The sequence below is a fragment of the Nipponia nippon genome, unplaced genomic scaffold (genome assembly GCF_047370975.1).
Source record: "Nipponia nippon isolate SJK-2023a ecotype South Korea unplaced genomic scaffold, ASM4737097v1 scaffold_9, whole genome shotgun sequence".
NCBI lineage: Eukaryota > Metazoa > Chordata > Aves > Pelecaniformes > Threskiornithidae > Nipponia > Nipponia nippon.
The window spans coordinates 7,788,756-7,800,653 of record NW_028262413.1 but is presented as its reverse complement, the minus strand read 5'-3'; the positions used below and the strand labels follow the sequence as shown (position 1 = coordinate 7,800,653).

General features: G+C 39.8%; 1 protein-coding gene across 7 annotated transcripts in view; it reads right to left on the bottom strand.

The window, feature by feature from the left end:
* Nucleotides 1-1,302: 1,302 nt before the first annotated feature.
* ATXN7 (ataxin 7) overlaps nt 1,303-11,898 on the bottom strand; it is a 72,451-nt gene continuing 61,855 nt past the window's right edge. For 3 of the 7 annotated variants that reach the window (XM_087742910.1, XM_087742911.1, XM_087742908.1), the window contains 5 exons: nt 10,642-10,907; nt 10,022-10,220; nt 9,077-9,198; nt 7,824-8,781; nt 2,285-6,485 (listed from right to left, as the gene is read on the bottom strand). In XM_087742910.1, coding sequence (XP_087599036.1) covers nt 6,468-6,485; nt 7,824-8,781; nt 9,077-9,198; nt 10,022-10,220; nt 10,642-10,907 — 1,563 coding nt within the window. In that variant the 3' untranslated portion in view covers nt 2,285-6,467. Of the gene's footprint in view, nt 1,448-1,752; nt 6,486-7,823; nt 8,782-9,076; nt 9,199-10,021; nt 10,221-10,641; nt 10,908-11,898 lie in introns of those variants that run through there. The other 4 variants (XM_087742905.1, XM_087742906.1, XR_015701187.1 and 1 more) reach the window with 3 other exon arrangements.

The following is an 11,898-nucleotide window of genomic DNA, read 5'->3' as shown; positions in this document are numbered from 1 at the left end:
GCTTTTGTACTGGTTTGGCTGGAGATGTCAGCTACAGTCATTCCCCGTGGGCTTGGGCCAAGGTTTTTGACTGACCGCATCGCTCAGGCCAGTTTTCGTCCTTCGCAAGTTTGACTCCAGGTTAGTTTGAAGAGCTTCAAAAAAAGTTTGAGATTCCCCTGAAGTTTGGTGGGCCAGAAAAATCAAAACCAAAACAAGCATATGCCGCTTTTCCACGACAAAGATCCCATGCTGCTTGTTAGGAACAAATCCAGCAGCTAACGCAGTTCTGAGCCAAAGCTCTGAGAAAAGCATTCAGTCAAATTAAGAGTCCTACAGGCCTGGATCCTACAGGCCACGTGTGTTTGATTATTTCTTGCAGCAGAATGTGATAATAATGAACCAACAGGAATTTGCATTTAAATAAAGCCAATTGCAAGCCCTTGTATTGGTTGTTTCAGTAGTTGGCACCAGTAGCGGCGGCCACAGAGCACTTCAGCCTGCAAAGGCAAGGGGTGTCGGGGCCGTTCGCTGCCGGCCCGGCGGTATGCAGCCAGGGCACCGGGCCAGCTGCGTGCCCCAGCCTCCAGAGCTGCACACGCTGCAGGCACAGGACCAGGATTTAGGACTTTTCCTACCAAAGGTGGTAGCCTTTGAGCCCAACATGTCTCCACCAGAAGGCTGACACCTTCGGGTTCAAAGGACACATCACCAGCTTCCATTTTAAATGCACAGGGTATCGACAATATGTGCACGTACACAAAGGCGTACACACAGAGAATCTCTGACATTCGGATTTGTGTTGCACGCACTATCAGGCTCAAACTCCATCACAAAGTAGCTCTCCCTGGATATAAACTGGAGCATTTTCCTGTGAGACAACAGTGACAGGAGAGAAACTGCTCTCTATCCACTTCAGGGAAGTCTGTGTTATGGGGCTCTACTCCGGCACCTGGTCTGAAGGCATTTTTCATTACAAATGCCTTTACTGAACCGATCGAGTCACTGGGAGCAGCGATAACCACCGAGCAGCTCGGCTCTCTGCCCCCAGGTCTGGGCTCCTGGGCACGGCGCTGCGCGGTGCCTGTAGCACGGTGCCCGGCGCAGCAAAGCAAGGGGAGAGGGAGGACGCTCCAAACCTGCTGAGCTCCAAAAGACCTAAAAGAGCTCAGGTTTATATGGGATAAACACAACTTTTCCCCCCTCTTTCTTCACCTTACCAGTTTGAGAGGCTACAGAACCCTACTTTAAATGCAGTTAAATGCAGAGTTAATCCTTCAGTGCTGCAGCAGCCGCCGGCAGCCCCGAGTCACAAACTTGCCTGAAGGTGGTGACAGGCGGAGCGCCCTGCTCTGCTGCGCCAGCTCCCGTCTCCTGCACGCTCCGTGCTGCCGTCACCTGCGCAGCCCCGCGCAGCCAGCTTCCCTGCCGACAGCGTACAGGGTGGCGCAGAAACTGGAAACTGCTACTAGAAAAGAAAGATATTTGCAGGAAGGTGAGACAAAAAATAAATAAAAACCTGCAGTCAACACAAAAGACAAGTTAAATGTAGAAATATTAGAAGTACTCATTATAAAAAGGCAAAGCAGAACCTGCTTGCTGCCTGACCCCCCCATTTACATCTTGTAGCGTTTATTCCAAACACTAAAGAAAACTTTGTTCTTACTGTTGTAAGAGGAAAAGAAGGGGGGGCTTGGGGGGGGGGAGAGAGAGAGAGAATAAAGGCGGCATTGCCATGGATGCAATTATGAATCCCACTGACAGGAGTTTTACCGGTTTTACAAACTGCTCCTCAGAAGTCATCCACCACCCGCGAGTCCCGAGTCACACGCAGAGGAAAGCCTGCAAGAGTATTTAACCTGTTCAGTTCACACACTGGCTCTTTAAACTGTGAAAACACCGAAGATGCTTTTTTGGAAGGAAAAAAAAACCCAAAAAACCGAAACACGATCATTCCACATACCGCATTTGGGGTTGCAAAGGCTGCTTCTCATTATTCTACTTAGAAAACAATTTAAAGTGTGACCCCGAAGTAACAAAACGTCCTTTGCATGGGAAAAACACTGCGGAGCTGGTACAGGTCCCTCCGACCACCAGGCTCCCGAACCCCCGCAGCACGCCAAGGTCCCATCCTACCGCGCTGACCCTGTGGCCGCTCGCGCGATGCTGAGGTTCAGCGACAGAATTTGAGCACGTCCAATTCTCTGAAATTAGGTCACATAGGCACCGATACAGATAATGTTTTCTTTAATGGTGAAGGATTTTATAATGAAGCAGAAACATATAATGTATTCCATGCAACCAACCTCATTTATTGAAAAGTCCTAATTTTATTGCCTTGTTTAGTAACATGTTTGTTCAACAAACTAATCTTTTTCATGAAGCAAAGCACAACTTTTTCTTATAAATAGTATAAATTATTTTATTTACAGAAACTTGTTACAAAACAAATAGACTATATATTTATTTTTCTTTTAAATATCGAAAGTAATTTTTCTATCCCATGACATTTGTTCAGGTACTATACAGCAGCCAACACAGAGTTCAGCTGATCAGATGCTCTTGATTATGTATACAAATTATCAAACTATTCACACATTTTACACAGGAGATTGCTTTTAGAACCAGGCTCAACACCGAGCAAGATGCTTTCAAGGCCTACATTCACATTGACATTATGTAGTGCTCATTTTAAAATTATCTTTAAAACGTAAAATATCTTGCACAAAAGGTAAAAATGATCATTTTCTGCTGAACAGTGAAACATCTAAGAATCTTTCTAAGCCCAATTCCCTCCTCCAGGACAGAATGAGTGAAAGACGAGAGAGAGATTCCTTGGCAAGAGAACTCTTACAGGAAGACAACTGCCTTAGAAATGTCATGTGGAAATCACATCTTTATCTTTTAATGGTTTTAAGAGGTACTTACTTGGGTTTTTTGTTTGTTTTGTTTTCCTGGAATACCAACTATCGTGAAGATTTTCTATATTATTTCATTTATGAATGAATAACTTCCCCTCTCCCTCCCTTCCCCAAAGGAGACACTTAAATATATTTAACGGCTGGTTAAAACCATATTTCGAACCCTTGGCGTTGTATTAAATGTGTTATCAGTGGGATTGTTCCAACACAAGGTATTCTAATTAAAAGATTTTACAAAAGTTACCAGCATCGTTCGCTTTCTTTTGTCAACCCATCTCATTAATTTCAGAAAATATATATATATATGTATGTGTGTGTATATATATACACGGACACATACATATATATACGCACACATATATTTATATATAGGTGGAAAAAGCAAGCTCCAAAATTTCAACTGAACATTCAAGTCTTTTAAGGAGAAGCTGTCTAAACAGTCCAAGCTTAAAACTAGTTATATCAGGCACTTTCAGTTTTTCCGTTAGTTTTAAACCACATGAGACCCACACAAATGCGCACGCACACACACGCACACAAACACTAAAAAAAGAGAAGCAGTGTGTCACTTAACTAAATGTAGTCTTCTGGGAATCAGGCAACTGACAAGCGATGCCGTATCGACCGTTTCGGCTCCGATCCTGCGCTCGGGTTCCCGCGGCAGAACCCGACCGCAGGACCCGGGCAATAGCTCGCATGTATCCGCTCCCAAGACGCGAAAAGGGACACAGCTTTCACAAAACGGAGGCATCCCTTAAGTTGCAAAGTAGGCATGTTAACTATTGGCTTGGCAGTGAACCACTTCAAATTATAAAAAGGTATTTGCTTTTTTTTTTTTTAATTAATTAATAAATAAATACTAGATGATCTCAATTGTACCAAAACTGGATATAAGAAAAAAAGACCTGTGCAAAAATACATATTTAAATATGTACAATCAATTAACAAAATATGTCTTCTGAAATAGGGATACTTCAATATTTATAATAGAACAAGAAATTCCAAAATAAAGATACAAAAGTATGTTTTTTTTCTTGTATAATTCTTTGTTCATCATTGCAGCAATTTTTTAGGTTAAGAAAACTGCAGGAGTCATAACGAGAAGTTGGAAAGACTATAAAAACTGTATCTCTTAAATTAATACCAAAATCTGTCTAGAAACAACCCAGCCACTGCAAATTCAATTTTGCAAGGAAAATTAATTTTAAGCTTCCTTAATTATTTACAGTAAGAACTATGTGACAATAAAAGCTTCAGGAACAATGTTCTGCTTATAACCAAGATCTAAAACATACTATTTAAGCAGGTCTATGCTCAAGGGCAGACAGAATTTACGATGTTCTAACTCTTTACCCCCAATGGCTTAAACCCACACGACGCAGGTGACTGCAGACACTGGCTCTGTACGAGCAGCGCTCAGAAATTCACTTTTTAAACACGTCTGCATGCTATCAAAGGAGCACGAATTTGCCATTTATGCTTTCAGATCAACAGAACCTTAAAAAAAAAAAAACAAACAGAGGAGGGTTCGATCACAAACCCGCCGGCGTTCAATCTTGCCAAATTTTTGTTTCCTTTACCTTTGTCTCTATCAAGAGTCAAATTGCACTTGTGACTGACGCTATCCTGAAGTGGAAGCTCTGCCCCAGGGACTTCATCAGAGCGTGGATTTCACTCCAAACATGCAGGATTTAATACGCTTTGATTTCTCTTTGTGGCATATCACTTTGGTTCCTTTTACGTTAAACCAATCGCAGTTCTAACAATCCTTTCAAGAGGGCATCATATTAAATATGAATCCTTTTGTTCCTGAAAAGGTGTCTATTTTTTTTTTTTTTTAAAGTTTGCATAATAAGTGTCTCTAGTACGTTGCTTTCTCAATGTGATCTTTTATATGAATGCAAAGTTAACGTGTCTGCATAGAGGCTTCTTGTTGTTTTGCTGTATCACACTGATTTTGTAGCAAGTTCAGGTTAAACTGAAAGCATCGTTAGGTAAACAACTAAGCAACTGCTACTCAGAGTGGCTTTGGATTCCCTGATGTACTACTTGCCACCAGAACTGGGGAGAAGGCTGGGCTACGCGAACAATTGGACAGGCTCAGATTGTCTCTTCTCAGCAATAGCTGGTGCCCCTTTAAGGCAGAAAAAAATATCTTCTTGGTCAGGAATTTGTTTTCCTTTGCTTTGCCCCTTAATAAAAGTTGAGTCAGTTTTGAGACTTTACTCGATGTTTAAAAACTTAACAAAAACATCCAGACAAATCAAATCATAATACAATAAGCCCTTTAGCAGAATTAACTTTTGAGGTGTTTCGAAGCAAGACAAAATATTTCATAAAAATTGACTGGACTGTATAAAACTGTGTAAAGCCCCCTTTATTCTTCAAGCCTGGGTAGGTGTGGGCTGACTGCGATGCATACATCTGCGCTTTACAGTGAACTCGGCTGTCAAATTGGCGTTCATTCCAGAATTTTGAAAATCTTACTCTGTGGTTGAAAGCGTTACATGTTAAGGATTTAGTTTTACAAACAAGGCATAAAGTAACTGACTTCTATGTTTTTTAGAAAAGATTTAAATACTTTAAATACTTAGTTTTAAAAGGGCTATTTTTACCGGCCGGAAGGCAAACCCAGCCTAATTTAACCAATACAGTTGTTATTTTTTTTAAATAACAAAGGCCTATGGTACACAGTATAGGCCAATAAATACGTTCTTTGGGCATACAGTTTTAGAGGTTATTTGCCTTTGTCTGTTATTTTTGGATTTTTTTTGAAAAGCAAAATTAACTTTTATTTTCTTCTGCAATCAAATCTTATTCAAAAGAATAGAAAATAGGTTTTGTATCATGCAAGTATGACATTTTTATACTTGTTTTCTGAGCGATGGCCTCAAACAAGTTTTTCTGGTTTTTGTTGGGTTTGTTTTGTTTTGTTTTTTAAACTCCTGATAGCTTCTTATCCCAAATTACTTGCAAAAGGCTGGGCAAAACACAGACTATTTTTTGAATTGTGCTATTTTTATATTCCATTAAAGGAACATTGCTATAAAAACACTAAAGCCATATTCCCTTCTTGAGGGCTTCTTTCCATTGTGCCTCACACATTTCTCCCCCTTGTCGCGGGGTCCTCTCCATTGAGGGTGTCTGTCTGGTTAGCTATCACCTACAAAAGACACCATCAGTATAAAAATAAGTCCACAGTAACGTTTATTTCCCCCCAGAAAACATTCGTTTGCCCAGCCAATCTATGTCAAATAGTGGCAAGATGACGTACTCCTGTAAGTAAAATCTCACAGATTTGTAGCAAACAGTCCAGACCACCGTTAACACTGATAAGAGCAATTATGTGGCTGAACTTCATCCAGTGTCCATTTCTAGTATATTCGCTGCTACAGACATGGCTTCAGGGAAATTCCTTGTTTAAGTGACAGTCCAGTAGCTTTCCACACCTGAGGACCATGGGAAGTTGGGAAAAGTCAAGGCATCTTGGAGTCCAGAATTCCAGATGGAGGTTTTGCTTGTAGTGAAAATTGTCCAGTTCGTTTCTCACCATGGTGCATTCAGCTATCAGGGACGTGCCTTTGGCTTTTGAGCAAGCAAAAGAAAGAGGAGGATGAGTGAGCCAAGCTGTTACAGCAGATGCCCTTAAAAGACATTTTTACAGATATTTTCTGGATAACAAGAGCATATTTGGGGGACAATCAGCAGGCACGATGTGACACCACTAACATGCGGTTGGCTTCTCCAAGACTTGACAATTCTCAAGGGAGAGCTCTTTAAAGTTGTAACGGTTTCAGACATGATTTCCTTCCTTAATTCACTCAAATTACATTCCCCCTTTATTTATATTGCACAGTTGAAATAGTAAGTATTAGATAAGTCCAAAAATAAATTCAGCCGTCTGAATGCTTTTCTGGTTACAGTAAACACAACATAATGGTGAAAATCTTCCTCTGTGGCTGAAACTGAAAATTCAGAAACCGTTCTGAAAAAGCTCTTACTGACCTCCTAGCTCTCCAGGTACAGATTGCAGGTTATTAGCACCAGAGGAAACAAAAAATTTCTTGGGTTTTCAATCTTGAAAAATCTAGTTCTAAAGCTACTTTCTACAATTCTTCTAATATCTTCTATACTCTCCTCCAGCTGTATGAAATTATTTTTACCCCTCCAAGTGATCCTCCAAGCCAATTTGAACAGTTTTATTAAGAAGTCTGAGCTACTGGTTTCTAAATTATCTCTCATCCCAATTTCTCAAGAACTTTCTCTCCCAATACACTACTTTTCCAGTGGAATTTGTTTAAAAAACCAAAACCCCAAACTAATTTTTAAAATGGTATCTTACATATTCATGAGATCTGCTGCCTTTATAGTAAATCTGTTTGCTTTACTGACTAAAAAGGTTTCTATCTTATTTATAACATTTAATCTCGTTATTACTAAGAAGTTAGCCAATGACACCTTGGGATAATAGGCTTATTTTATCACAGTATCACAGTTCTGTTATCAGCATCGTTATGTTCCACTTTGTAGGATGTTTATTACTGACTCAGAAACAAGAAATCAGGCTGAGACATGCAGCTCAGTTCCATGGCAGGCTGGCAAGATTTACTTCTAAAGTTATTTTTTTAAAGCGTGAGGACTGAATTTCATCCAAGCGTAATTCACAGGCAATACTTAAGGAACTTGGATCATGATATTTAAGGTTACTTTAAAAAAGAAAGCTACACTTTATGAGAGCGTTTATAAAAATCTTGTGTAAATGTACTATAAAAACACTCAAAATGAGTAGTGGACAAATAAGAGAACTGTCTTTTACTTGAACAGGATCTGGAATTGGCTAGCTAATAATTAAGAGAACACATCCAATACAGGCATGTAAAGAGCCATGTTCATATTGGCTTAGTTAGAGACAAAATTTCATACCTGATGAAAAAGAGAATTGTTCATCAGTCCTTGTGTCCCTGGGATTGCACCAGTGTGTTTTGCATGAACATTGTTCACCGATGTCAATTTGGCAACTTTGTTTGATTTGCTGCTGCTGCTGCTGCTGTTTATGCTGCTTGAACCAGGTGAGCACTTTCTTTTCTTTCCTATTAATTTGTCGAGGGAAGTATGCGAATGTGAAAAACTGCTGTGTGAATTTACAGTCAGCTCGCTGGACTGATGAACAAATGGCCCTAAGGAGAGCGTGGAGTCGCTGCTGTTCATCATCACACTCATTCTCTTTATCGATTCTGCAGGGCTTCCAGTCGGAGGACCCCTCCCTGATTGGTCATGTTTGAGGCTAACAGAGTTAGCTTTGCTAGTCATACAGTTGAGGCCAACGCTGTGGGACGAAGCTGTCACCGATGGATGATAGGAGGTCCCAGAGTTTCCAGAGTTAACCACACAGTTTTTTCTAAAGGACTCTGTGGAATGAGAAGGTGCTAGCAGTGCGGAACTGTTTTTACGCTTCTTTCCTGAGCCGCCGCTGCTACTGACGCTGCCGGTACTGTTACAGGTGCCACTGCCAGCAGAAGATTCCTTAGGTTTAAAAGATTTGCTGGATTTCATTTTCTGAGGTTTGCTGGGCATAGGTGAAGGTACAGAGGAAAGCACTGTAGGTGTTGAAGGGGATGAAGACACTTGTCTTGATTGCATACTGCAGACAGGATCCACTGCACCCAGACTAGCAGGATTGGCATTTAGTGTCGTTCCATGTGATGGTACCGATTTATTATTCAGAGACACACAGGAAGGAGATACCAATGCTGGCGATGACATAACCGTGGTGGGTAAGAGGAAACCTGCTGCACTGACACCGTACTGTGAAGCAGGCATCGAGTTTGTCCGATGTGGTGCACGAACTGATGCTGTGTTACCAGATGCTGGAGGAATTTTCCTGCAGGTGAACAGAAAACCAAACAAAAACCTACATAGCTACCATTCTTCGGAGTAACACCCCGTCTCATTACGGGGGTATCTACATTAAAGTTGATTGTATCTTGAGGCTGATTAATGCCACTAAAATATTTCATTAAATTAATAGTTAATTGTTGCAAAAATGTAAAGCATAGACTATCAACCTTTGATCCGATTAATCTGAATACAAGGTTACTGTTCTGTAACTAGAATCACAGGCTTCATGTATTTCTACAAATACCAAGAAGAGTAAGAACTCTTTCACTTCTACTCACTTCCACATCTGTGAATTAAGATGCTTCTCCAACATGAAGTCAAGTGCACATCGAATATGGTTCCACCGCTTGTCAAACACGTAATAACCTCTTCCAATTTGCCGACTACCAAATGTGCAAAACTGAAAAGACAGATTTTTATTGGTGTTTTCTACTTTCAGTAACAACTCTCTGAATAACAATGCACTTTTTAATAAATAAATATGGCTAAACAAATATGCTTTTAGACGTTTAAATCAAGGATAAAAAAATGCATTAGAATTTTTATTTCTATGGTATAACAACTATTTTAAATTTCTGGCCTTGGTATATTGGGATAATTTTCTTCTCATCTGATACTTCTGGCCAAAAGCAGTGGTCAGATTTGAATCCCTCAGATTAAACAGGGAAGTACAGTAGTGTGTGTTTGTGTGTGTATGTAAAACCATTATTTAAAAAACAGAGACAATTTTATATACAGGCTAGGCAATAAAGCTTGTGCTTTTAGTTAGACTAACTAGCTTTTGTCAAGATTTAAATATTAAAGCAACACATTACCACTACCCTTACTGTGATGACTGGCACATTGAGTAAAAAATGTGTGTGTGTGTGTGTGGTCAAGTCCAACAACAAAATCTCACCAAAAAGGCACTGTCTACATGTCCTTATTCCAAAACCACAGCCCTTTAGAGCAGTTACCAATTTCATCTTCAGTATTTTGGCATTTTGATTTCGTTTGGACTGGGGAAGTGAGCTCCAAACATATTTCTTTAGCACATTTACTTTACAACTACAGTTGCCTTCACTACCTACTAGGCAACAAAACAATTTTCTTAACATCTAGAAAAACCAAAAATCACATACCCAATAGGTGATAACCCATAACCACCCTTAAAACCCCCAAGTCATTTGTTTACAAGTTCAGAGCCTGCAAGAGACCAAGGTTAACTTTTACTTAGAACGTACAGCGGCTGGTTGAGGATGATGACCTGAATAATGACAATCCAGTTTTTCAACAGGCTCTTCTTTTTCATCACATTCTCCCTCATCACTGGATAACCGAGATGCTGGCTCAGCTGCAGGCAAGGGAGGGTGCGGGGACTCATGGACAGAAGGAGACTCGCTAGGGGCATTTCCACTGTGCTGGGCTGGACAGCCTGGAGGCCTGGGCAAGGCAAGCAGTAAAGGTGTTACTGAACTAAGTCTAGATAAAAATTCCAAGCTTAAGTGCTTACTATTACTGACAGAAGGAAACCTACATTAACAGATTTCTGATATTTTCCGTAGTCTCATAACACATCTACCGTGAGGAAGGACAGGAGGTATGGTACCCCTGGAAAAGTAGCACTGCCCAATCGCTGCTGAACTGCTTTCATCGATGCAAGTCAGCTTTTACTATTTCAAACACCATACCCTCCTTGCTAGGAGTTACAGCTCAGCATGTAATTGCTACTTGCAGACAGACAGTCACCAGGCCTAAAGCAAAAATACTGCCCCGTCCAACAGATCCACATCGCTCTTTCAAAGTCACCTGATGAAGCTACCAGTATTAATTTCATACCATTGGATCTGCAGATTTTCCTTACCTTGGAAGACTGGGGGGGTGAGGTTTGGGTTTATTAGGTAATAAAGGCTTTGACTCTGTAAGAGTAACTCCATAAGAATTTTGGTGCAGCTCCTGGGAAGTTTTAGTAGGTGAGGGATGTGGTTCCCTGAGAGGGGGCATCTGCTGATGATGATCCGAATGTCGAAGAAGTTCCTTTTCCCTGGTTTTGCTTTTGTGCTCGGCTAATAACACATCAAATCGTTTTCTTCGACCCTGTACAGCCCTCCGCTGGGTTAAGGAATGTGTCTGCAAAACCATGAATAAATCATTAATCCCAGGCTATTAGATTTGTGGAAATAAACACTCAAAACACGTGTCTAGAGCTCTAAACCAGAGAAAATCATCACACTCATGGTTTAGTAAACAAATGGAAGAATGACTGAGAAAACAAACTTTAAAATTGCTTGGTGGATGATTATATCCCTGTCTGATACAAAATAACAAAACCCAGCAATTGAGTAAAAGGCTTCTTTCAAATTTCTTTTTTAAAAAGAAACTGCAAAAGTTCTTATAAGGTTAAGACTAGAATTGAAAAGTCTTTTTTACATTGATATTTTAATTGCCAACTAGTGCACAACCAAAAATGCTAAATATTTATTTTCACTTATGAAAATATTTAACACAATACTGTTTAAAATTACACTTTTAATGGGAGACATGAGAAATATTTATAAAAATACTTTGCTTCCTTCTAATATATTCCTTGAAAACTAATGTAATCAAATAGATATTAAGGAATGCAAAAAATACAGCGGAATCCACAGTCAGACGGAACTCAAAGTCCTTTGAGTGTCCTGAATGCTACACATAGTAAGATGTATATGTGTATATATGGCACAAACTCTAGGTAAAGTGAAATAGATGGTAAGTTATTTTTCTGAATTGTTAAAGTCACATACGATACCTTTTTTTTTTTATATGGCATAAAAGGTTTGATTGGGTTCGTTTTAGTAGGTAAAAATTATCACATAATTCAGACACAAATACCAATTCCGAAAAATATTTTATAAGTAGGTATAATATAAGGAATTGCTGAGAAACATTTTTACTTTCTTTCTCTTTTACACTTTTAATTTGCCTAGTTCTCTTGTAAAATCTTGATGCTTTTCTCTCCTCTATTAGCAAAACAATTGCCTCCCTCCTGTAATTCCAAAAGGGCAACTGTTCAAGTTCAGTTCCTCCGGGTCATTAGTACCAGCTTCATTTACCTTTGTTCTGTAGGTGGTTTATTTACCAG